The sequence below is a fragment of the Poecilia formosa genome, unplaced genomic scaffold, assembly GCF_000485575.1.
Source record: "Poecilia formosa unplaced genomic scaffold, Poecilia_formosa-5.1.2 Scaffold37, whole genome shotgun sequence".
Lineage (NCBI taxonomy): Eukaryota > Metazoa > Chordata > Actinopteri > Cyprinodontiformes > Poeciliidae > Poecilia > Poecilia formosa.
The window spans coordinates 2,727,001-2,754,842 of NW_006799976.1; the positions used below are offsets into that span (position 1 = coordinate 2,727,001).

Consider the following 27,842-nt stretch of genomic DNA (forward strand, 5'->3'; position numbering starts at 1 on the left):
ACAGTCAGACACGCCAACGCGCAGCTTCAAAGATAGCCGAGCCGTCCTTGTGTAACGTTGCACCTTCTGAATCTGGGACAGACGGGACAATATGGCGAAACTTTCACATCAGTACCTCTCGCATATGATGGGACGTGCGTCATGTTGCTGTGACAGAAGAGAGGAGCAGGGCTGCCGAGGGGGCGGAGCGATGGGGGCGCATCCGTCGAGAGGGCCGCTCCTCCGGTGGGACGACTCCGGCATGGAGGAGGAGGAGGACAAGGATGATGACGAAGCAACGGCAGCAGGTTCAGGCTCGAGGCAGCTGGCTGAGGTTGAGGGAGGGGAGGTGTCGGGACCCACCGCGCCGTACAGCACCTCTCCAGCCGCAGCTTGCTCAGCTTCAAGGGTGGGAGAGGACGGGGGCGAAGGACGAGACTTCTTCTTGTTGGAGGACAACAGCTTCAGAAGACTCTTCTTTTCTCTCTGCAACAATTAGATGGTAGAAATGAACAGATCTTAAAATCATTCACATGCCTTTATATCCTTCAAGAGACTCATTTTATTGACAAAAACAAACACTGCTGAGAATGATTTTGTTGTATCCTATTGCAGCAATAGCCATCATATCGCTGTTGCCTGGTAACCTACCAGCTGGTGTTTCTCTGATCAGTTTGTACGAGCAACTCCAGGTCCAACTAATCAAACTATTTTGCCAAAAGTTGTTACAGAGTGAAGAGCGCTCAAAGTTAGTCTATCTAAACAAATTCACTCAGGCTGCAGCTACAGACAGCTAGTCCTCCACAGCTGATGCAGAGTTTCACCAACTCAAATGTAAAACTTTTTAAGGCCACTATGAATAAAATTTAAGACCCATATCACAACACAATGCACAGGCAACAGAAGACTGCCAGTGGAGAACATGTGGATGTTTCAGTCAACAGACAATAATTTACATTTACCCATGATGGATGCAAAACAACTAGCTAGCTAGGATTTATTAGCAGCTAGTTAGCGCTAGCCTCAACCGCCTTGAGATACATAATGAAGATTTCTGTATCAAACTCAAAGTTTTTCCAGACAGAAAAGTCTCACAAGAAAAATTAACTACAATTTAGACCTGTGATAAATGTATTTAAGTCTAAATGAAACATTTTCTAATGTAATGGTCTCCTTCACCATATCATACATTTGTCAATTCGGCCATTTCATAAAACATTCAATTCAAATCAACACTGGGGGCACATCATCCAACTTCAACAGAAAACAGGAAGGCAGTAAGACATATTCAAGCTGGTCTTTTTCTCCTTTCAAGGCTTCAACCTTAGTCTGTCATGTAATATAATGTTAAGCACACAACTACAGTTCCCTGGAGGAGAGGATCGACGTACACATGCTGTATGAGATGGGTATTCTGGCAGAATACACCTCTAATCACGCCTTTAGGCGGACAACACGGTTTGTCAGGCGCTCTTCACTGAGCCCAGGTTTTCCATCCAGGTGATAAAACTTGACAAAAGCATGGAGTGAAGATCAACAAGCAGCAGAGCACGAGTCCATTTTGAATGATGTCCATGAGGCTGCTACACTCCTGAGGCAGTGGGAGACTGATGCTCCTATAAGCTGGGGAGAAGGCCTCAACGATCCAATAAGACGGTATCTGTCTTGACAAGCTCTGCGCCTGGGAGTGTTGGCAAAGCTCACAAACAGCTGATCGGACAGCCACATCCTCTGTGAACGATCAACTTAGACACACAGTGCACGCACAAGACGCAGGAAACTCAACCTCATCTGCTCCACAGAAAAAGGGGAAAAAGTCCTACCTTCACATCCTTGTCCAGTCTGCAGGCAAGAGCTGAGTTAGACGAGGGATTGAGGGCAGAGTTACTCCCGACAGGAACGGGTCTCAAAGCGTCGCCGTCCAGAGACGCGGCACTCACGTTGGGTGGGGTCAGAGAAGCAGCGGCGCAGCCCATCGCCACCCCCACCCGGCTACAGCCTTGAGCGGGATTGGTGGAAGACTGGGGGCAAATGGCGGGGTGTGGGAGGTAAGTCACAGACTGGATGGGCGTCACTGCAGCCGTGGGTCTGTCCTGACTGTGACATGCAGCTGCAAAGACCGCAGAAACGGCATGAGGAGATTCTCATTCACGCCTTTAGGCAACGTCTGTGTGTTTTACCTGTTCTGACAGCGTTGCGAGCCTGATTCACAGTCATCTGCGAGTTGACGTGCAGGGGAACCTTTGGCTGCTGGCCTGTGGCCGTCTGGGCTGATGTTACAGCTGCAGGTGGGGAGCAGGCAGACGCAGCTGTGGAGCACGCAGGGAGGGGTTTGTTGAAATCAGGCCCAGGAACAATAGCCCCGAGGGGAGCAGAGGAAGGACTGACGATGGTGACTCCTCTGCCAGCCTGAGTGCACAGACTCATGGGCACTTTGGGTTGGGAGCTTCCAGACGCCGTCCTGATGGGGGAGAATGTAAAAGAAAATGGTGAAAACAGGGAGGTAGTTAAAGGGTTTCTGCACGTTTCACCAACTCAAATGTAAAACATTTTTAAGACCATTATGAATTCAATTTCTGACCTTTATCATGACAGAAATGTACAAAAAAGAATTGCAAATTTTATGTAGTAGTAGTGACAAGCCAACTAGCAATAAGTTTCGCTCACCCATTATAGATGCAAAAAGCTAAAATAAACTACAAAGAATAAACGAGATTTAATAGTCCTGCCACAACAAAATTTAAGACTCGTGATTAACATATTTAAAGCCAACTTGCATATTTTCTGACAGATTTAAAGGCTCTAATGTTAGATACATAAATGTAAGACTTTAAGGATGTGCAAACATCTGGTGTTAAATGAATAAACTGGCTCTCATAAGAGTCTCTCTACTGCTCTAAAAAGATGAACTAACATCAAACCGAGTTGGATTTCTGCACAAAGCAGATCACAGGTTTTACATTTTAAACTCAAGGAAATAAACTAGTTACACATTTCTAAAGAGGAATTTGCAAACCACTCAAACTGCTCATTTTTATGGGAATTTTTTAAAACATGGGATGGGTCTGTGGTTCAGGAATGTACACGGCAAATGTATCAATATAGTTCACAAAAGTATAAAAATAAATAACCTCTAAATAAAACAGGAGTTGATATTAAGGAATGACTGTGCAGACATGCTGCTGTAAAACTAAGCGTGAGTGTGCAGCATGCCGACCCAGCGACCAACCTGCTGACTGGGCTCATGTAGTTTCCAGGGAAGACTCCAATCTTTCCAGTGTGCATCGAGGTGCCCTTGAACCAGCCGTCCTGACAGCGTTCCAGCACTAAAAACATCTCTCCTTTCCTCAGCTCCAGCTCATCTTCCTTTCGGGGGGTGTATGGGAACATGGCCACATAGCTGGATCAAACAACAAACAGATAACGCAGCTTTCAAAACCGCCCCGGTGAAATCCCAACACCGCTCAGAAATAAAAGCAAGTTTGTGTGCGTTTGATTCCCTGACAGCCCAGCTGGACAGCTGTCCGCACCTCGGCCGAGGCCCTGCAGCACAGACTTCGCTCTCTGACCCAGAAGGAAGTCAGCACGAAAAGGATAAACAAGCTGCAGGTTGTCCGCTTACAGGAGCACAAGAACGGGGCTATAACAGCGGTCAGGGAAAAGTATGTACAACATGAAATCATTTACTGCATTTTATTGGGTTTTTCATATCAGGATTTCTGCAGGTTTCACCAACTCAAACCTGCATCTCCACAAACCGTCGTCCTGCCAACTGGTGAGAAATTTGCACTTATCCATAATAAACGCAATAAAGCTAGCTAGTTAGCAAGCAAGGGTGCATTAGTAGTGGCCTTATTTATATATACATGGATTTAAGACTTTTTAAGGATGCTCACTATATGATAGATCAACACAAAACAGTGCATAAATGTGGAGGAAGTGAAAGAAAATAAAAATCTATAAGGCATACTAGGTGTTAGACAAAATTCTAACAAAATAAACTAAAAATTGTGGTTGAAGTGGGACAAAAATGTGAAAAAGCTAAAGGTATATAAATACATAAATGCCCATTGGCCAACATGTATGCACTGGGAGATAAAGATGACCACAGGAGAAGCCGGGATGAGAGGAGCAAACACCCATCAGGTGTGTGGGTTGACTTGGGTGAGTAATGAGGGTAAAGGTGAGCGGGTCAAAGGTCAGAGGTGAGAGAAAGGATCTCTCTAAGGGACCCTGGAAGCCTTTAGGAACAGGTTTTGACCTTTTCACCGGCACACAAGCTCCGTCTGCAGGCCCACACCGACAGCTGAGAGGAGGGGGGTCACACCAAGATTCCCCCTCCACCAACCAGAACGGTGGGTTCAGGCTGAACCACGGCAGCGACGATCCGCAGCATGTTTATGGAAACCTTAAAATCTCTGTTGGGAGTGTTTGTTTTCCTATTTTACTTACACTGTGGGTCTTTGTCTGCCACTTTGGTCACTTATGCTGGGGGAGGGTCTCTGTCCGGCAGCGAGGGAATACGCCGCTCCACTGACCGGGGCCTGAGGAGGAGGAGGAGGCGGCGGAGGAAGAGCATCCTGTGAGAGAGAATAGGAAAACCGTATTAGTGGTTAGACGGGATCAGTGTTCAATTACAATTTCACAACAATTCATTACTTATCTCCTCTCGTTATGACGCACAAACTCAAGAGCAAGAAGTAAGACGAACCTCAATAACAAAGTTATATAAGCGGGGGAACCAGTTTGTTTGTTTATTAGCAACAATGAGAGAAGGAGAATGAAAGACGATCGGTCACTTGGGTTATTCCCTTGGGTTTGCCCACACCAAGGGAGCACGGTCTGGCAGACACGCACTCCTATCCCTGACTTTCTCTTGGAAAGGAGAATCTCCTGTTCTGCTTGTTTCCTTGCTGCTAGGAGACCACATGGCTAGATCTTAAACCCACTGCAGTGTTTTAATTGGGACCATATGAAATGAGAAACATGTCTGTGAGCACACTTTAGAGCAACCACCAGAACCAACCCGCGAGTGGACTCACGCTCTTCAGAAGATCTTTGACTGCGAACGTTTAAAACACTGCGAGGAAAACACGAAATTACTGCAAATGGAATAAAAACAAATACTGAAACCCCCCCCCAAAAAAAAAAAAAAAAAAAAAAAAATAAGTGAGCTGAAATGATGCTCTTCTACTCAGAAGTTCCCTGAGTCGAACACTGGCAGCAGCAAGCAGCAGAGTAATAGCTTCCATGACAGGCTGGGGGAGGAGAGTGGCGCTCAGACAGCCCTGTGGTGTGTGTGTGCGGGTCTACGTGTGCACGCCAGCGTCGATCTGCTCCACGGTTCGCTGCCGACGCTTGAGCTGAGGTAATTAGGTTGCCTGCAGGCTGGAGAAATCATGTGTACAAAAACATCATGTAGGTTTCCCAAGTGACGCGGAGAGCTCAACCTTTTGTGTACAACATTCCTGCTCATTCAATAACTCTGCATACCAGAGCGGACGCACGGAAAGACAGGAAGTGTACGTGCTGTTTTCAGCGGCCTGCAGGACGTTTTAATGAAACTTTTAAGGCTTTGTGGACTATCAAAATATCTCTAGGAAAGAGTTGTTTTTTTAAAGCACAATTTTATGGTCATTTTTACACGCTCGACCATCTACAGTGCCTTGTAAAGGCACTGTAGATGGTCACACCCATTAACCTTTGGCTTTTTGTTGCATTCCAACCACGAAGTTTAATGTGCCTTACTGGGATTTTACGTCACATACCAACGCTAAGCAGAGCATAATTGTAAAGTGGAAAAAAAATTTCAATATTTTTTTTAGCAAAATGTAAATATTTATATTCACAGCCCTGAGTAAACTCAGTTCAACCTATAAGACTTTAGGGTTGCATCTCCATCACCTTTACAGACTGATGTTCCTCTTTTCAAATTACATTAAGCTCCACGAGATCAGATGTATTCCACGAGAGCATCAAGAAATGTAATTATATTAAATGAAAAAAAAAAAAAAAAAAAAGTTTATTGTGTGCCGTTTGGTGATATAAGTTACACTTTAAGTGAGTGGCGTCCTGAAGAAGCCTATTTCAAATGGGAATGTTTTTCAAAAACAGGATTTGTGTTTTTGCCAATGTGAATGCTGTGACATGCAGTCACATCAACCAAGAGATCTAAAAATGTAACAGTTTTTCACCGTAATTTTTATCTTTATCACAATAGTACCACAAAATATTGCAAGAAAATTCTAAGTCCATGTCACCCATCAATCCAACCAAGTCTCCGTTCCTTTGCACTCGGGTATTCTTACAGGATAACCTCTGCATACAGCCCAAACATGAACTGGGTCTGCACCAAAAAAGAAAAAGAAAAAAAAAAAGAAAAAAAAAGCATTCCCACATCACCATGCTGCCACCACCAAGTTTCTTCCACAGCTTTGAAATCGGGGTTTTTACTGTTTTCTCTTGCTGCTTCTCCAATGACTAATCTTGTCACCCTGTCTGTCATTTTGACCACCTTGTCTTGGTTGGTTGTGTCATGCTCCGAGACCTTTAAAAGACAACTGCATTTAAACTGGAACCAATTAGTTCATCGAAATTTACTAATGAGATGAAAGAGAGGGCAACTGGTTGCATTGGATTTTATTTTAGAATATCAAATTGCACCTTAAACAGGGCTGGGCGATGTGGCTTAAATAAAATCTCTAATTCTTTAATGTCAAATTCAATTTCTGATTTTAAATAGATTAAACAGAAAATATCTGGCATTAATTTGTTGTGCAAGTTCACCTGAATTCAAAGTCAAAGTAAACAGAAGTTGTAAAACACGCTTGTCAAACAAGATGTTAGTTCCTCACTCTGGAGACCCAGAAAGTGCATTGGTGAAAAAAAAATAAAAAATTAAATCTTCAAAAACAGAAAATTTGATTCATGGATAAAATTGATTTGTCGCCCAGCCTTAACCTTAGACTTTTATTTGTAAACCTGGAATCATGCACTACTTTCTCTGTTGATCTCTTAAATAAAATCCCAATAAAAAACTTCGCCTTTCTGGTTGTAAAGTGACAAAAAGTGAAAATGTCTAAGTGATATGAACAAGTTTTTTTAATTACCCCTAAACATTTATGAAACTTCCAAAGTGGGAATCTATTGAACTGGTAAAGCTTCAACAGCTCGTCCATGTTCGACCTACCAAAGCGATGGAGGTGTAGCTCGTCTCTGAAGGAAACGTGAAGACCGTTGCTGTGGTAACCGGACTGCTAGGGGGTGGGGTCACTATTAGTCCCGTTGTGCAAATATGTACCTGTCAAAGCAAAGAGAAATGCTGACTATTTAACACACACTCCTCTCATCCAATAAGAAACCGGACACCCTCCAGTGAACACATTATTGTAACCAATTATCTGATTAATTAGACATACAATACAATTACACACTGACCATTAACGCAGTCTCATTACTTGGAGAGTTACACTGTGTGCCAGGATTTCATTAAAAGAGAAAAAAATCCCTCTCCTGTCACATTGTGTAAATGACCCACTGAGCAACACAGAACACATGTGGCTTTGTATCCGAGCTTTGACCACGACGCTCGCCACGCGGTCCGATTGGTCGAAAGGAGTCAGGTGATCACACACAAGGGTATTTCATTGGGCATGTTATTAGCGGGCAGAGGAAGGGGGGGCTTTCCCGGTCGGTCATCCACCCGAGTCACTGTGGTGTCCTGGTAACAAGGCAACACTGTTGGGACACACAATATGCCCCTGTAGCTCGGTGACTCTCCACGGCTGGCTGATCCAGACAGATTCGCCTCCTAAAGGTGAGCCTCTCTGGGAGCGGGATGCAGCCGTGCGCTCGCAGGCACCTCGGAGAAGCAGCTCGCTAAATGAAGGTTCTTAGAAAACGGAGATTTCTAGAATCTTCTGGGGATCTTGGGCTTATCTTTGTTATTTTCTTCTTTTTGTTTGTTCGTTTTGTTTATTTTTTGGTGGAAAGACGACAAGTGCATGCAAAGGGAAAGAGACTGGGAATGCAGAGGCAGAACAGTCTTTGTGTTGTGATTCCGCCTCCCCCAAAAAACAGTCATGTGCTTAAAAATCTGTTGTGTTGTCAGTGGAGAAGATCGCTTTACAGCCACACACAGGTTCTCTGGGAGCCTGTATGGCTGAAACTCGTACATAGTAAATCAGAAATGCCCCAATCATGCTTCTCCAGGCCAATACGGATTTATGATTATCTTTGAAACTTAGCCTGCTGATAACCATTTTGACCAGATCTAATTTGATATTTTAAGGAAAACAAATGCATTGCAGGTATAGATAGTAGCTTCAAATCAAAGCAAAAAAGAAGAAGTTACTAGATTAGATCCGATTTTGATTAGAGGAGGACGATAAATCAGCATGAACATCGTTATTTGTTGATATTAGTCAATGGTTCGATGAGTAAAACTGAGCTGATAACCAATATTTTATTTCCAGCTTGTTGGCGTTTGTTTCTGGAGAGTTAGGGGAAGAGGTTAGTCATGTGATATTTGTCTGGTCATTTGACAGTGAAAGTGTTGCAGCAAAGGATTGTGGGGAGTTTAACTGAAGCAGAGAAGCAAAAGTGAATCAGCAGTGGTCTTTTTTTTTTTTCAAGGTGTCTTATTAGCCCAAATTTTCACATCGATTCATCACTAATTTTTATTGAACTCAAAACTGAGTGCATCAAATTTAATGGATACAACCATACAGATTATAGTTTCTATGCACTAAATGAAAGATGAAACAGATTTTCTTTTATTTCTGTTTTATAACAGATCACTAATCAGAGGCAAACAAGGGACAATTGGATGATCGATCGGTGCATCTCTACAGAAACAACAACATGCTCAGAAAAACATCCTCAGGAGAGGCTTTGCTGCAGAGGAGCTCTGTGTTTGTCTCAGAAAACTCAGGAACATTTAATGGTAGAAGTTAACAGGAGGTTTTGGTGCAGAGATTTGCAGAAAGTCTAAACGCATCAAAGCAAATATGTTCCAGAGAAAAAAGTACACAAAAACACAGACAGTAATAAAAAAACAAGCTGAATGAAAACTCAAAGTCGATGGAAGTAGGACATTCGTGCGGCAAGAGAGTCGTCGTCTGTGTTTCATATTATTCACAAACCAAACCCGTGTTATTTTTTTAATGCCAGTCATTGTTGAATATAAATAATGTTGTAAGAGAAGAGAAAATACTCAAAGCGGTGACAATGCTAGTGAGATTCTGTCTGGAAAAACAAATGATAAATTCATGGCGCATGTTAAAGGAGGCCTATTCGCAAAAAGTTCCCGGGATCTTTATGCTCAGCCACTTCGGCAGTTTAAAGCGACATCAAAGTAATTGTTTTGTTTATCTCGACACGTCTGTTTTTCTGGCCTTAAAGCACCGAATCAAGACTGCTCTGCCAGCAAGTAGAAACCACAGAGCAGCTTGGTGTGGAAACCTTGGGGGCTAAGCTGGAGTCATTTCTGTGGATGAGTCGAGTCGCATATGGATGACTTTAAGTTTCTAAAATCAATAATAGTTTGCTTGGTACAAAGACAGAGAAAGGGACATTTGTCTCCATGTTCAAAGGAGGAAAGTGGAGCTTTGAGGGAAAAAAAGGTTGGGAAAATAAGAGAAGCTAAATTGAGAGTCTTGAATAAATGCTTGAATGTTGGACCCTTTATAATGGCCATATTGTTGGAGTTTACTGAACTGGTTCAGATCATCAGTTTTAACCAGATTAAAGTAGTAAAAAAAAACCTCTGTTCATGTCAGAGTTTTGTATTTGGTGAGAAATCCCAAAGGTTAAATCCAAGGTGAACCCCAAAATGTTACATTGTCTAGGAGATGGAGAGAGGAATACACCAAATAATACAATTAGTTTAACAATCACATTTAGAAAAAAAAGAAAGAAAAATGCAAAGCAGCAATTTGTTTTGTTCCCTCAAGAAATAAAGTTCAACAAAAAAATCTCAAAGCTACAGGCCAAAGCATCTACCAAACCTCCAAATTAAAAAATAGTTTATAAACTGGTTATTTGATTTAAAAAAATATATATTTTTCTCCAATAATCAAAACTTTTTATTTTTTATCTGATAAATATCACATTAACTGCACTCCATTCAAATGTTAGATACATTAAAGTCCCAACTATATGCATTACTGGCCAATTAAAGAATGATAAAAACACCTAAATAAGACAAACAAAACTTATGATCTGAAGTCATGTCTCTCCTGTCAGCTCACCAGTAGACAGTACATGCTGAACCAAAACAAAAGTGCTCATTTATCATCTCCTACATTAAATTACTCCCATATTTTTTTTCAGTTTGAAGATAAAAACTGAAGAAACTGATTAAACAAGTTCCTGTAGTACTTTGCAGTAGTTGCACTTTTTTCTAACTTATATTTTGCATGAAAACAGAAATAGATTGCTGTGCCAGCCATATGATAAATGCTCCCACAGGTGAGTGAACAAGTAATTGACTGGTCTTGGCTTTCGGCTCGTCATTAAAGGCTGATGGTGGATCTCAAACGCTGACTAGTTAGGAACTGGCTTAGACGGAGCTGATTAGTGGTTGGCGCCAAAACCGACTGACACACACACCACACCCACAGGATGCCAACAGACTGAAGCCAAGCGCTACTTTATTTTGTCTAATCGCTCCAATAGTAACAATAAAAAAAGTAACAAAATTAAAGAGGCTACATTATGTATTTTCCAGGCATTTTATGGCACAATCCAGTAACTATGTTAACTATAATTGTTATAAAAATATGACATGTAGGAAATTCGGCTTTGTAGGTTAATGTCTTCAAATTGGGCCTCTGTCACTTTAAGAAACTCCTGCTCTTTCTAAAACTCCACTCCCAGGAAGTCATCACAACATGGCTCCTCTATTAACCCTTTAACAATGATTTAACCAGGGTTGCACTGAGCAGTAGCTCCTATAATGAGTTCAGCAGATGCTCAGTTCCACCAGGTGTCTGCTAATTGCTGCTGGCTAGTCTGAAGGAGCTGAGTGGGGAATTATGGAGAGAGGGCTGCTCTGTGAGGCAGCTCTCAGTTCACCCAGCTGTTTTTTACAGCTGAATGGTTGCCACGGGAGATTAAAGGATTTCTCAAACATGCATGAAAGAAGCAAGGCAACACACCAGGTGTGCTTTTGATGAGGCAATAATATCATAACATGATGTAAAGTCGTTTTTACACAATACTGCCCCTTTAATAGAATTGTGAAGACGAGAACTCACTGCCCAAACTAACAAGTCAGAAATTAACAAAATCCAGGAAAACTACTCCTCCATGCATCTCCTGCTGACCATCCTACCTGTGAAGGTGCGCTGCAGGAAAGCCCCCCGCTGATCTCTCCGATCCGGGCGGCTGCGGTGGGGTTGCTGGAGCTGATGAGGACCGGGCCGCTAATCTCCATGGAGTGGCGCTGTGGCGGGGGAGCGAGCATGGGTTTGTGGGACATGGTGAGAGAAGTGAAGGAATGTCGTTTCTTGGTGTTCTTCTTCTCCCCTGGTCGCTGGGCGCCGTTGCTCTGGGGTCCCAGGGAGGCCCCTTCAATGGACTCTCCACTGGAGTCGGATGGCTTGTCCAACTCTATGAGCTGGCGGGCTGCAGAGTTGAACTATGGAAGAATATGAGAAGCAGGGGGGGCAACAAAGAGAAAATCACTAACAGAGGAAAATTGTTTTGAAATCTGACCTGCAGTTGACTGGCCTATATTTTCTTACATTTTAGCCCTTAAAGTAATGCCATAGTTGGTAGGTCAAAGATTTACCAAAACTGAATGTGCAGAAAAAGTTGGATCTCTGATGAAGCATTAATGACCTTCATCTTAACAGTGTCTGAATTTCTACTTCATCAACATATTATCAGAAATACTGCTGCTTCTACAAGCAGGACCAACTTTATTTTAAGGAAGCTTATTGGTCTCAGCCAGCTGATAAACTGCAGGTTTCGAGACTTAGGCAACATAACGTGCGAGTGAAAGACGAAGGTAAAAATCAAAGCAGCAGTTTTGGTTAATCACAGGGTGCTTGAACTACTTGCCATCATCTCTTGCCCCAAGCAGCTCTTTTTACTTAAAAGACTGAAACCCTAAAATGTTTCAGAGCAATCGAGTGGGGAGTCTGTCTGGGTTAGTAACTGAAATGTCAAGACATTAAAAAGGCAGACAAGTACCAAATCATACAATAAATCAACTTCAGATGAAAACAAATGGCCCAGAGGAAAGGAAAAATGCAATGACCTAAATATTCCTTCTTCATGCTGAACTTTCATTGTTTAAAAATTTACAGAATGAGCCATTTCTCAATTCTGTCCCTCACAACATTAACAATGAATACAATCACAGTGAAACCAGAGGAGGAGGGGATTTATACTGTAAAATACTCCCAGGCTAAAATAACTTTAAACATATTTTGCTTGTATTTATTTTTCCTGAATATATAGACAAGATCGCTTCTGACCAGTAAACCAAATCACCAGTGTTTCCTGCCTCTGTAGTTTTGGTCATTTTATACTAAAACATAAACAAATAAAGTTACGTTCCATGTTTAGTCCCGACCATGAAGAGGAATCTGACCAACAAATGACAGAAACAGGGAGAAACACGACATTACGGGAGATTAATATAAAGATGCATGATATTATCGGCACCAACATCAGTATCAGCCGATATTAGTCATTTTTTAACATATCAGTATTGGTCCGATAAATAAAACTAGACCAATATTAATAGCTGATATTTGTTTCCATCTCGTTGAAGTTTATTTTGGTAAAAAAATTACTTGGACCATTATTTTAGTAAAGTGATGATATACGATACATAAAATGTCGGTAAATATCACCAATTGGCCATAACAGCAATAGTACATTTTCATACTGATGCATCCATGGGTCAAATGCATTTAAATTTATTTATACATGAAACTTGAACTTTTCTTTGACTAGTTACCACCATAATTAAAAAATACAAAGGAAAAAAAAAATCATACGCAGTAGCTAAGTACAAAGGAATGAAATGCTATAAAGGTTAAAAGAAATGACTCCGACAAGACGAGACACTGACCGTTTCTAAGAGAAAAAGATCCTTACACAGAAAACACTTGTGTTTCATAAACTTACAAAGATTTAAATGAATAACTAAATAAGAATAAAATTAGACCATGATCAAAATCCCAGACATCTGACTGTGAGTTTCATCACAAGAATGAAGTTACACCCTTACCTCCACGTATGAGATGGGGAAAATTCCAATTTTATCTCCCAGCATTCCCTCAGCCCAGTTTTCATCAACTCTGCGGATCACGGTCAGGATATCATCCTAGAATAACACAACAGAGAGGAAAAAAAAATGTAAATAAGGGTTGGTATCCAGCGCAGAGCATTGCTCAACCTTAGGGAGTGAACTTCAGAGCAGAAATAATGAGCAGGAGAAGAGTTTTTGGGGTTTCTGAAACAGAACATACCCTGCGACTAAAAACAGCCCATCAGATGAGACACTTTCCGACCTTGTTTCTGGTGTTGCTCGTGTGGCATATAAATTGATGACAGAATCCAAAACAATCAACTTATGACCCAGCAGCTGGATAAACAAAGCAGCTTAATTACTGTAGTTAAGCGATGCCTCACTCTGTACGCCATTCATTCTCTCCAGCCTAATTACAGCTGCTCATCAAGAGGCCCGGCTGAAAATCCAAAACGTTGCTGTGGGTGTTTCATTTAAAAAGCCTGACGTTCTGACACGCACATAACTCCAGAAAATGAAGGCCTACAAGGCAGAAGCGTCACTGTAATGAGAGGTATTTTGGTTTTACTGCGCTGGCTATGTGGCAGGAGAGCGGCTGCTGAACGTCTGCGGCGTTCTCACCTTACAGAAGGGCAGGCAGTCCTTGTCGGCCTCTTTGTCTTTCAGTTCAAAGTCGTACAGAGCTTTGCACTGAGGCGGCGGCTGCGGCAGAGGCTTGATGACCTGAACGAAGTTAGTGGGGAAGAAGCCGTGGACTCCGCCCATCTCGCCGTGGTACCAGTTCTCATCCACTTGCCGGCGCAGGATGATTATGTCGCCTTTGCTGAATTTGAGGTCTCCAGGTTCTTTGCCGTCATAGTTGTACAGCGCCTTGGCACAGGGAAGCTGGGGCATTCCCTGAAGTGGCACAGAGATTTGTAAAATAAATTTTTAGCTTAATTGAAGAATCAGATTTTTTTCAGAACACTTAGTGCTGCTAAGTCTCACTGCTCAGTGCTGTTACAGAGTAATAAATCATCAAAGTTAATGACTGTCGGCATCTGTGACAGTCGGCATATAGCCAGAGGAAGCTCAGATATGTGAGCAATTTAAAGGCAGCGATATGTTCAACTAAATGGAGACATGACTGCAGTTTACTTAAGCTACGAGAGAGCGAGCAAGAGCAAGTCTTCACAGATAACAGGAAGACTGACCGGAGAAAGAAGCTGCTCAATTTCATCTGGCTGAGCTTTGAACCTCTGCCCGTTTTCAGAAATCTCAGATTTTACCATGGAATACATGCAGATTGCAGCTTTACCAATGTCACTTACATTAAACTCAATACTCATTTAATTTTTCTTTTAAGTATTAGTTGAACCCTATTTTCTAACTCACACATGACATCAAGGTCTATAAGACATTTTCAGTGCTGTTCTTCTGTCTTATGTGTATGATCCGATATTGGTATCGGAAATCAGCTGGAGAGTCAAAACCCAGGTATCGGATTACATTGGTCAGAAAATTTCTTATACACACAGATGGATGCACTCTGCTCCAGCATTCAGTCTGGATAGCAGCATTTCTATCCAGCAGCGCTTTGTATTTCGCATGGAGACCCATTAATAAATGGATCAGTTGTTCTAATACGTTTTGTTGTTTACTATTGTTTTCTGAGTAATTTCACCTGATTAGGCATTCTCTAACAATCTATACTGCAAAATAAGCAATAAAAGTATGTATGATTCATGCTAATATCATATCAGGTCAATAACGATATTGACCAATACTCCAATATCGATATTGTATTGAAAGTGAAAAAGTTGAATCGGGAACCAGCTAAAAAAAGAACCACTTTATTTAATTTTTTTATTTGATTATTTCTCTACATTTATCTGTAATATTTGTTACAAAAACATGAAGTGAAGCCAGTATTATTTATGTATGTACAAGTAAAAAGCCTGCACAATCAGAAATACCCATATAACACGTTTGAATTGGAAATAAATAAATGCAGGCTTGAGTTCAGTCACCACCAAATGGAAAAAGATGCAATGACACCCTTCATTTAAAAGGCGACAATGTGGGTTGTATTGTTTTCAAGTGATAAACAGATGATTATGAGCTTGTCTGGTTTAAGTTTGATCCATTTACGTTTTAATAATATTAACATAACCTACACAAATGTGTGAAACTCGGGCAGCTAGCACATGGACACAGCAGCTCTCCTACAGGCTGAAGTAACTAATCAGAGCATCTCTGCTACAGTATGAGCCTGGCTGATTCTGTAACTTCTGACTGGGGGCTTGAAAGTACGCAGGGCTCTGTGCGTTTTAATAAGCAGAGGAAGGTTTTGTATCCAGGCCTGCAAGCCTGCAGTCCTGAAAGGCTCATTCAGGGAATGACAATCCAGGGAAAGAGGGAACGCTAGTGAGGATAGTGAAGCATCAATGTTCTCTATTCAGTGAGGGGGTCCATGAGAAAGGCTTTGGTCCAAAACAACCCCCACACTACCGACCCCGCTGCTGCTGGTCGCAGTCCACAGTGATCAGAATCCCAAACACCTTCAGTCAATCTGATCTGAACTCCGAAGCCAAAATTGAAAAATTACCGTTGGGACGACAGAAAGAGACCCAAAGTGTGCGCTGAAAGTCCGAGACGGAGCCAGACACGGAGGGGTTAATGCGGAGTTTGGAGTGGGCTCTGCAGTCTTGTTAAAGACTAATGAACCGTTTAAAGGCTCAGAGGAGAATAAAAGTACAGAATGAGCTGTGATGGTGAACCAGGGTGACATTACCCTGCTGCAGAGAATCACACAGTCTGAAGCACAGAGCCAATCACACTGCGGCTCTGCCGCCGGTCCGGCCTGTGGAGAAGACGGGGAGACGAGGGGTGCGCTGCGGCCCCTTGGACACTGCGCTGGAGCTGGGCCTCTCTGCTTTTTCAGAGGGGAAAAAAACAAGGCTTTTGAAAGTTAAAGCTTTGACATTTTTGTTTCAAATGACAGAACGGGTTCAGGTTAAACAAAATAAAGTGAAATCCAATTACATGGTAAATATGAAATGCTTGTTCTCGTGAAACGGCGACATTTGTAATCGCTTCTGTGTACAACCAGGCGCAATAAAGCCTGTGTCCAAAGTCAGCCGTATTATGCAATTTATTTCTGTGACTGCAGCCAATAAATAATCTACTTACAAACATAACAGTTTGAATTAGCCGGTTAAAAGTATAATTGTTTTGTGTTTTTATTATTTCTCACTCAAGCTTTGTAGTCAACATATTAACTGACACTTTGTGCTATTCTCAGACCTTTACTGCCCATTTCTAAGCTGAGTTTAGGTCCTGCTGTCTGGAGTCATAAAAGAGGTGTTGTCAGCAGAGCTAAATTTCCATGTTTCACTTGGCTAGATGCAGTGAGAGTAACAGGGAGGGGAGGGGGAAAAAAAATCAGGAGACTGTCTGTAGGGGGCTCTGGAAGAACGAGTTAGTGAGGGGGGAAAGACAGGGTAAAACTGGGGCTGGAAGATAGCTCAGGGGGGTGGCTAATATCCGGTGCGTGTCCACAGAGACAGTGTTGTTGTTTCTAGAATCAGGCAGCATAGAGAAGTGTGCAGATGCAGAGCAAAGGAGGCTGCGCTCGAGGAAAAAACAAACAAAAGTGAGCTAGTATCACAGGAATCTCCTAAAAACATCTCAAACACACAAGCGTATACAGATAGATCAAGCTTTTATTGCTATTAGTCTGTCTCCAGAAACAGGACGAGACTCGAACAGAGCGCATCTCGTGATGAATCTCCCTCGATTTTATGCTCCAATAAAAAAAGAGCAACTACAGAACAATTCAGCACCAGGACGATTATCTTTTATTCCTCCGTCTTCGCCGATGGTTTGAAAAATGAGCGGAGAGACTGCCGTAGTGATTACAGGATCATACGCCACTGTAAGACTGCTGCTACTTAACAAGAGTACACACAGCCAACTTCAAGTGACTTACAACCTCTTTAAAGATTTATAATACACGATTACCCACAACAGCAATAACCCACTTTGGCCTAAGAAAACAAAAAGCCAATGTACAGGCCACAAGAGGCTTATGTTTCTTTAAAACTAATATGTTAAACCAATCCACAGGCCACAATAGCACAATGCGGAACAAAAAACCCATCACTGTTGTCGTGCCAATTGAGCTTTCTCCACCACGCATGTGTATCGTAACATTAGATGGAAAACATCTATTTTTCCAGGACCTGGAAAAATAGAGATCATTTGAAAAATGTTAGAAAAAAGTAGCACCGATGGTCTCAGACCAGAATCTGTCAAAGCCTCAGACCTGCTAGTGGAAATCTCAACAATCCGTGTTTTTGTGAACCCATCATAGCTAAAGGTCGCCAGGTCACGGTTTCATTATTTTTGAATATTCAACCCGGTATGAATATTTGAATATTGAATATTCAACCTAATATTTTTCTGCTATGAAAAATATTGGATTTAGAAATATTTAATTTATTTGTTTGGGGCAATGAATGTTAATTAACATATTTGCAATAGCCTATTTTCCATCTGTTGTCCTTGGACAATGAGTAATTTATCTCGCTAAAAATTAACAAAAGTCATACAAACAAGGTTAAAATGACAACTTCACAAATTTTGTCAATAAATACAAAAAATACAAATCAATACAAAACAAGGAAATAATTATAAACACCATAAGAAGTAAGTTTAAAAAAATGAATTAATCCATCTGGATGGCAAAACACAAGTGGGATTAGGAGAAGGTACTTATTCAAAATACTGACAGATCTGATGTGCAATGAAGCAATGCTTTAATTGTTTTTTTAAACAGATTAGAAGCGGTAGCTACTTCTAAAACTAAAAGTTAAAGGTCTACTTTCCCCAGGGAATACAAACATAAAAGGATGTTTAAATAATGCTAACTTTGCTAAATGCTAAACTCTACAATACTTTATTTCACAATGCTAAAAACTATTTTCCTTGCTTCTTCTCCTAGCACAAATAATGACCAATCATTGCAAAAAGCCTGCAAAAATATTCTGAATCTTGTTTCTTTTTCTTCCTATATTATAGTTCTTAAATAACAATCATAATTGGCTATAGGTTTGGAAACCAGATAAACCTCAGTGTGTCTAGTTCTCAACATTAAAAAAAACATTTATTCAATCTTTTTTTGCTACATTAAACACATCAGCCAAATAAGAAAACGTTCAAAAATGTGTCATGAAGGAGAATCTGTTTTCATAAGTTTGCTTCTCTTCCTTGAATCCAACTGTTCATTTCAGTGAGCAAAAGAGAGAACTTAAAGATGAAGGGAAAAACAGAAACCCGTCCCCGTCTGAGGACATCAGCTGGTGTTTTGCAGCTAATGCAGTTAGACCTGTGTGCTAAAGGGATTTTACTGTTATAATGTTCTCTTCCACAGCGCTGGGCTATAAGTGAATTACCCATGTGTGGTGCTGTACAGCACAAGGAGTGAGTAAACAGGCATTTAAAACGAAAAGCAGGCATGCAGGACTACACTTAGTCTAAGCAAACAGCTTCATTTTACAACCTTTGTTGTTTTGATTTTTTACAACCATATTAAAGACAAAATATGCCTTCCTTGGTGCTCAAAAGCCCAAATAAAACTACGTGATCCACACAAAGTAAGCAACGTAAATGAATTGGACTTGAACAACAGCATATCTTAACAGCTAAGGATGCGGTAACTTTTGCTCCATCAGCAGTCTGGGAGCAGTGTGCAACCACAGCAGACTGGAACCTTTACCCCCAACCAGCAAGTGTCAGACATGACTCCACTCCCATATGGGCACATCCAGAATCTCAGCGGGGGCTCGGAGAATGAGCCGGGGGTACTTCTGCCAAAACGGTGCGTGTGTAGCGTTGGGGTTAGTCTGGCCACTGTGCTGCTACGAGCAAATCCAGGCTTGTTAAGCATTCGGAGAGAGAATGAGAGAGAGCGTTAGAGGGCAAGCTGCCTTTTTACAACCAGGCAGCAGATTGTTGTGGGTGTCGTCGTCAGCGCTGCACCGAGTGCAAGAACTGACACATTATGAGAGTGAAGACGGGGGGGAAAAAATTCACAACAAAGTTCAGCTTGATTCCATTACAGACGGATTAGTTTAATTGATTCCTAATGGCATTTTTATTGACCACTGTAGGGCAGGCTTTTTCCCCACTACTTCACTGCACTTTGTTCATTTATAATACAAGAACAGATAAAGAGAGGCAATCAGCAGCGCTGCTAGGAAACTCATGAGAGCAACAACCAGCAGTGGCGAGAATTTTAGATGAAATTGTAACATTTTTATATGAAAGTACCTGCAATCCCTGGCAAAAGTAACCTACCACTTTGAACGTTCACATGTGGTGCTGTGGTGACCTTTTTATGTGAAAACCAGGGTTTCCCCCTAGTGTATTATAAGCCTGGCGGGCCACCAGACTTTACTTGCTCCCCCCACCAGGCTAAGCATTGCTTATTTTAAATAAGTTTTTTGTACACCAGTAACGGAGACAGAAAAGACAAATAAAGCTAGGTTTATAGTTGACGCATTGAACTGGGAACGAAGAGGTGCGCACCAGTTGTGCCGTCCCTGCAACATTTGGGAATTTACGAAGCCTGCCTGTCCAGCACCAAATTTTCGTAACTTGTACAGTTTAACACAAAAACACAGTGGAGTGCCTTGTGCCTCTACCACCAGGCTTAGCAGGTTTTCTGGGGGGAAAACCCAAAAGATGAATGGTGTGAAAAATTACGTTTCTACTAGGGGTGGGCATTTATTGTATCATTTATCATTTGCAAGAATTTTATTTATTCTTTTATTAAGACAATTTTTTTTGTTGTCTTGATACATTTCAATTAATGGTGTGAAAAAATAGCAAAAAAGTGACAGTATTATCTGACATTTTATTTTTACCATTTCTCCGCTCATGGTTCCACAAGAGCATCAATAAATATGAGTAAATTTGAAAATGTGGTTAAATACGGTTACTACATGCAGTTTAATTCACACTGCGTCTTAAGGAAAGCTAACTAAGAACAGTGGTGCTGAGTGTTGCAATGCCATGCAATCACACCCATAAAGTTAACTAAAAATGTGTTAATATATGGAGTGCTGTGGTGGCGCAGAGGCAAAGCATGACCCACATATGGAGGCATTAGTCCTCATGGTGCTAATCGCAGGTTCGATTCCAGGCCTGGTGACATTTGCCGCACGTCTTCCCCCTCTTCCCTGAAAAGTTTGTTATGCATTACTGTCCAGGAACCTTTACTTTGGCGTCCTTAAATAAAATTCAGTACAACTGGCTGCTTTTAGAAGTAACCTAATTAGTAAATAGAGTACAGCTGTGTGTCATTTAATCTCAGTATGAATCCAGCTGTTCCGTGAAGGCCTCAGAGATTTACCAGAAAACGTTAGGAAACAAACGAGGAACACAGAAAACCGGTCAGGGATAATGGATGGAGACGTTTAAAAGCACCATTAAGTTATGGAACAGTTTCCCAAGCTTTGAAAAGTTTTCTAATTAAACACACAACTGCATCCAAGGTATTTACATCCATAAAAGATGTTAACACCTCCAGGTGTTAAATTGTTTATTTTGCTATATATGAAAGCTACATTTTTAAATTATTTATAGTTTTCAAAATGGGTGCTAAATTGCTTTACAGTTTATTGGTCTTACTGGTTTTGCCTTACCAAGACAGTGAACATATTGTCTTTTGAAATCAATGCTAAAAGAAGCCTATGGTTTCAAAGAAAGTCCAGACATAGTGGAAATTGTATGGAATATGTTCCTTAATATCAGATTCGAGTTTGAAACTTTAGTATGGTGACAAACAGTTTGGACAAGTATTAGTCATGCTCTTGTCATATTAGTCATGTCATGCTACATTAGAAATGCAATTAAAAAGGGGTGGAAATGAGAAAATTGTTTTAGACATAAAACCAAAATTAGTCAGCCCTTCTTGGAGGTTACCACAAGAAAAAACCAAGAGGAGAAATGAGACCAAAACTGAATGTTTTTGCCAACATGCAAAACACTGTGTGTAGAAGGAAACCAACACTGCTAATCATCATTCCTGCATCAAAGCATGGTGGTACCAGTGTCATGCAGCAGGGAAGCCAGTAAGAGTTGATGGGACGATGGATGGAGCAAAATACAAGGCAATTCTTGAAGATGACCTGCCCAAGCATGCCAAAGACTTGAACAGGTCTTTGGCATCCAGAGTATTTACATCCATAAATACCTCGGATTTATGTTTGCCTTAAGCAGTTCGAAAGGTAAGATAAGCATTTCAAACAGCGTACCCTAGGATAAAGACCCTAAACATACAGAAATGACCACCATGGAATGGCTTAATCATTTGTTACAATATCCTAGTCAAAGTCTAGCTTTAAATCCAGTGGACAAAGTCTGCAGAACATGTTTCAAAACTGTTGTTTACGGATACTCTACGTTTCAGTGCCTGGCTGGTAGAGACCAACACTTAATGACTTGAAGCTGTAACTACAGTGAAAGCTGGTTTACAATGTACTGACTTAAGGCTCCCACATACTCGGGTGTACTTCACTCTGCGGGGTTCTGCACGCACTCAATGCGGACGTCTGCGCAAAGGTCAAGTTTTACAACTGTGTGCGCATACAGGGTGTTGCACAGTAAACTGAAACAGTGTTCAAACCATTTTTGTATGAAACGCCGAGCCAACACCCGTCAGTGCGGCACAGAGAGTAGCAGTCAGGTCGCGCATCACAGTGACTGGTTGGTCGAAGCGGAGTGTCGCTGCCATCTATCACCTGGGAACATTAAGTGTATCACAAATAACCTTGGAGGAGAGACCTGGACAAATTAATTTATATTTTTGGTCTAATTTGTATTGATGCCAGTATTAGGGTGGTAGGGGAACTTCTTAATCCTGGGCCAGGGATTACAAAATCCCTGGTCATTAAAATGTAGTTAGAGTAAATGGAGAGTATGCCGAAAATGTGGTTTAACACGTGCAAGCCAGAAAGAAAGTTACCATTTTCATTCTACTTCACAATTATTCACAACTTTGTCAATAATAGTTATTGTAAATTTGTTTTAATGGGACATGTTTCATAGCATACAATTAGTATTAATAGCACATTTTGGTTACGATAAATTGCTTTCTCAGTGCTGTTTGCTGATAAGACGCCTCTTAGTACTCACTAACAGTCCAATCTGAATTAAGATGGCTGTATATATGGTGAGCACAAAAATATCACAGCGTAAAAAAATAAAAAGGCATTGTTTCAAAAGAAAGTTGACAAAAAGTACAAGTAGGGCATGTGGAACTTTCTCAAACTAATATAAAGTAAAGTGCTGGATGAGTCCTCGACACAGTACAATGTAATGACGCCGCTTCATCATCTAGAGCTGCTGTCTACTCCTCAGCATGAGACAATAGAAAAACTTCCATCTGCAGGTTTCTATGGAAACTCCACGCAGGAGCTATTTTCCCCTATTTTTGGGTCTCTTGACAGTGAAGTGAATCTTACAAAGGAGACTCTTGAACATCTCATTGGTGTCTCAGTATGGAATTGTAAGGGTGACGTTACCGGGTTATTGGATCAGAAAAAATACCTTGTTTTTCAGAGAAATTTGTGCAGCATGAAAACATTTAGATCAGCTAAAAGTCTCTGTTGTGTCACTGTGACAAAAAAATCAGAACGCAAGACTTGAGAGACTGAAAAACCAGCCACGTGAAACATAAAATGAAATCCTAGGGTCGAACAATAAAAGAGAGAAATTGAAACTTTTTGTGAATGATTGCCTAATTCAGCTTCAGACAGGCGGAGAGCAGAAGAGATTAAAGAGTGAAACATCTCAGCGAGCAACAGCAGCATTTGTACATCAGATTCCTGGATCGGCTACAACAAAAATGTTTAAACGTCTGGCATGAAAACGTGGGGAAAACGGCCTTTACTCAAGCAATACGGTGTCAAATGTTGTGGGGATGTTTACCGACTTTATTTACATCCAAGATGTAGGGGAGGCAATAAAACATTCAGGCCTAACTAAACTAAAGCTTTATGTGACAAAACTCCATGCTTGTTTGTTTCCCCTCGCTACATATCAAATGAGGTCCCACACATTAGTCCACAGGCATGAAAACACTCAGCGCAGTCTGGACGCCAGATGGATGCTTGGATCGCATGTGAGAAGGAACAGGAAGCTTTCAAAAGTCTTGGAAACTCTCCCCGTGTTCATCGATGTTGCTTGAGCCGCGAAGGCATCTGTCAGTTAGCCTGATACTTATTTAACGCAAAGGGGAAAAAAATGCAGCCTACTCCTCTAAATGCAAGAGATGAGGCACATCTTCAGAGTACCCACGCTACGACCCCAGCAGTCTGTTTTACTGCTGGTTCTTGGCTCTTCAGCTGTCCCCTCGGGGGGTGAGTGTAAATCTGAATGCTTAGACAAGAATAGGAGGTCTGAAAAATCAGGAGCTCCATGAACCGATGGTGGTGAGGTTTTATGAAAACATTCGACACATGGACATACAATCAGGACGTTTTACTGCACTTTGTTAGCTGCAGAAGGAAAGCGTTTTAAGAGGAAGGGAAAAGGATTTATGGGAGAGCATGTGCACACATTGTAGAGGTGTCACGCATGTGGTTTTCATGAAGCTCTAGTGCGTCTGGCCATCAGTGTGGGTTCTACTGTGAAAATGCAATTAGACAAAACCACTCGCACGTGAACTGGCCCATTTTTTGCGTAACCTTTCGGTTTATGGGCCTGCTTTTCGTCCGCAGGCTGGCCTTCCGACGCGGGGGTAAACGCTGGCTCTGGGTGGCCTCGAAATCACCCGGTCGGCTGGTCTGACTCGAAATCCGAAAGGACGGGACCCTTTAACTCAGTGCCAATTCATACGCTGGGCTCACCGGTTTCTCTCACAGGAACCCGCTCACATTTCACGGCAGATGGAGCGTGTGAGGAGGCAAAACACGGAAAGCCAGAAAGACATAAGCGGAGAAACAGTCGGAGATCAAAGGGGGAAAAGAACATGAGGCAGAGAGAGGAAGCTGGGCTTGAGTTTCTGAACCTTTCAAACAGCGGAGAGGCAAACACAATTGGTCAGAAGGCCTGACTAATTTGTTACAGGCAAAAAGACTTTGACTAGAAAGAACAGAGAGATGTGAATTATAAAGTAGAAACGCATTGGGAAGTTGGCTGGAGACTGGCACTGAATGATTTAATGCTCGACCGACTCTGATCTAAGAAGGGAACTAAAACTGGGATCTCTTTTGATGAGTGAACACATAAGTAAGTGCTACCAAGTTGGGTATTTCAACACTGTTCAGTGCGGAAGCCGTTCCTCAATAAAGAACCAGTTGGAGGAATCACAAAGTTGCCAGAAACTTCAAGAAAAAGGCATTTTCTATGAGGATATAGTGGCTGTTAATCCAAAATTGTAACATTTCTGGGATTTGTTTGTATTCCTTGGCAGCAGATTTGTGCTTCTCACACTGCATATGCGAGAAGCACAAATATGGCTCACATATGTATGCACAAGGCTCTCTATAGCCTTAACCCCTGTAGTGCAGAGCTTTTATGCACATAATGTGCATAACATTGTATGGGTTGGCAACAGAAGTGAGCCAGATGCAAGGAAAACATCGTCCAGCCAATTGACAATACATTTGCACTTACCCATGATAGTTGTAAAAAAGCTAGTTAGCTTGCTAGGATGTATTAGCAGCTTGTTACTGGTAGCTTCAAACACCTCGAGTCACCAAACATAATTAAAATGTCTGTGGGCGACTCAAACTGTTGCCTGACAGAAAAATACCACAAGAAAAAGAAAAAATCTACATAGAATATGAGATTAAATAGTCCGAACATGGCAAAATTTAACACCTGTGGTTAAAGTATTTAAGGACAAAAAATGTTTTTAATGAATCTAAGACATTGTAAGGCCTTAACTTTATATACATTAATTTAAGTCGTAATACTTTTTAAGGATGCACACACCCCCCAAAGAAATGCCATTAGCTAACATTTTTGTAATGTACTAAAAACATATATAATTTCTAATGCTTTTAATTACAAATTGTTAGATACGTCCATCTAAATCACAGATTTTCTGTTCATATGTCTTCAGTCTTGTATAAAATGTTCCAGATACTGACACATTTTGGTCCTTGAGGTGGCACCAGGTTATTTCTGATAATAGGTGGACAGGAGACAAAGCCTTACGGGACGGTTGACGGTGCGCTGCAGTCTGGATGCCGCTCAGAGCAGCCCCACTGTGCCACGAAGCCATAATCTCTACATTATACATAATAATTCAATCTGTAATGAGACAGTAAACCCAGAGAGGCCCTAAGTAATAACCAGGATTAGGACTGTGAAAGGAGTCTCACGTAGGAAGCTAACTTGTATCCAAGCTACGGAGGGATTAGTTCACAAATGTCACAGTATCTGTGTATTGAGTACTAGTCAATATGAGCTGAATACTAAGCATTTCCTCACATTACTCTCCACTGTGCTTGTGAAAGCTCACAGTGTCTGTAGGCTTTTGTCCCTCTCAGTCATTCAGGCTGAGCCACCTGCTCTGCTTGGCTGACGCTGATTTACACACGCTGCAAATTAAGGGAAAAACTGATGAAGTGGACAACTAGCTTGTAAGAAATTTTGTATTAGCCGTGGTTCGTACAGGCAGAACATCTCATTGCATGCGCGGGTCCTAAGATACTTCTAAAGTAAACAAACAAGGGCAGGAAATCGACTCGGTCCTGGCAGAGATCCAAGAGACAAACACTGCATCTTTTCACTGACTCAAGAGGCTGCATTATTTTTTCCACTCTCTCAAGAAACTGTTTGTCCATTTCACTCTTGACTCAGTGCAGATGTAACATGTAACTGCAAGTTTCACCCATTTCTCTGCTGTAGAGACTGAGCATGTGAGGCACCGTGCGAAGAAGCCCTCAGTCGTTCCGTATATTCTGCAGGAGGACAAAATGACCTCGTTCTTGCAAATGTTTGCTTCGGCAAAGAAAAAGTGGTGAAAGGGATTGGCCAGTTTCTGCTGCAGTAAGAATTGAGTGACTTGCGCCAACTTACAAAGGCCTGGTTTCATTCGTCGCTTGAACCAAGATATTAAATTTTAAGTGTTGAGAACTGAGCGAGAGCTGCAAAATCTGAACAGCAGTGCACTGGAGTCTACTGGCTGGCATGTCACCAGTCCTTTAAACATCCTCACTCTGTAATGGAAATATGTTCTTTAATTAACTTTTTATTGCATTTATAGAAAACGCAGTTTGGTGGATTATAAAGAAGTGAATCACCAAAACCACTGGGTAACCCAGGCAGCAGTGACAATAAAAACCAGGTTTTCTGCAAGTTTCACTCTAATTTAATGACCTTTAAGACCATTATAAATTACATTTCAGACCTGTATCTCCACAGAAATACTAACATACCGTTGCTGGCTGGAAAGGGTATGTTAGCATTGAGTTAGCGGTAGCGTCAACCAGCCAGAGAAATGCAATGTATATGTCCGAGTGTGACTTTTGCCTGACAGAAAAGTCTGGTGGAAAAAAGAAATGCGTAGAATATGAGTTTTGTCAAGACAACATTTCTACATTTTCAATTCTCTGTTGCACGATCGATTAACTAAAAAGAGAAAACGGGGAAACAGAGTTACCTAAATGTTTTCAAACTGAATATAGCGTGTTCTACCATGAAGCAGAGAAATACAGGCTGAAAGTCTTACTGGCATTTTAAGTTGTTGTCTGAAGATGTTGCAACTCCCCACTTGTATCTTTTTTTTGTGGTTGTACACAGTTTAATGGGTTCTCGCGAACATAAAGCTGGTCTGAGTCATTTAAACAAACATAACCCTCATTAAGTGAGGCCAAAGTAATGGGGGATAAGGTGTGTTCATATGTGAGAAACCAAGCAGGTTGCAGCTGAATATGTTGCCAGAAGTTATGATGAGATACTGGTGTACATGTAAGCCTTTGGCCGGCGCTTGTGCCAAGACGTGAGCACACTGACAAAATCCATCCTGCTCTTTTTCAAGTTCCTGTTAATAATTTATCACGGGTTGTCAGCAGGAAAGACCCCACAAGTGAGAAGTAACAGAGAACCAAGGCTTCTGGTAGAAATGTACATTTCCTGAGTGACAAAAATAAAAACTGAGTAAAACAAAAAACTTAGAAGACCGACCTACATCAGTTTTCCTATAAGCGATTTATAAATGAGTAAAAACTGCAAAACTGTGAACAATGTGTACAATATGCCCGTTGACCACACTGTTTGTTGCTACTTTCTCAAACTAATTTAAAACAAATAGTCAGAGGAAGCACAAAAGTAGTCGTTAAAAAGAAAGATATTTTTCGGTCAGGTTTGCTTCTTCATCATTTCATACTTATTAACGTCCTACTGTTTTGCACCCAATCATCTCTGGGTACAAGATGATCGGTCTGCACCGTTCTGTAGCCACTTTGGAGACAATTCTTAGAATAAAAGCCAACTTTGGTTCTCCACAGGAAAGGCTGAATGAAGCCCGGTAAAGTCAACCTGTTTTATTTTTTTCAAGCTTTCAACCTTTTTCTCATCACAGAAACAGCTGGAGTTG

General features: G+C 41.4%; 1 protein-coding gene across 1 annotated transcript in view; it reads right to left on the reverse strand.

Moving 5' to 3' along the window:
• The window catches only part of sh3rf1 (SH3 domain containing ring finger 1), a 42,547-nt gene that overhangs the window by 3,283 nt on the left and 11,422 nt on the right, over window positions 1-27,842 (reverse strand). Inside the window, exons 3-11 of the mRNA XM_007550728.2 lie at window positions 13,868-14,143; window positions 13,226-13,321; window positions 11,315-11,620; window positions 7,169-7,279; window positions 4,432-4,559; window positions 3,209-3,379; window positions 2,160-2,440; window positions 1,803-2,089; window positions 116-465 (exon numbers count right to left, since the gene is read on the reverse strand). Of these exons, the coding sequence (XP_007550790.1) occupies window positions 116-465; window positions 1,803-2,089; window positions 2,160-2,440; window positions 3,209-3,379; window positions 4,432-4,559; window positions 7,169-7,279; window positions 11,315-11,620; window positions 13,226-13,321; window positions 13,868-14,143 (2,006 nt within the window). The remainder of the gene's footprint in view (window positions 1-115; window positions 466-1,802; window positions 2,090-2,159; window positions 2,441-3,208; window positions 3,380-4,431; window positions 4,560-7,168; window positions 7,280-11,314; window positions 11,621-13,225; window positions 13,322-13,867; window positions 14,144-27,842) is intronic.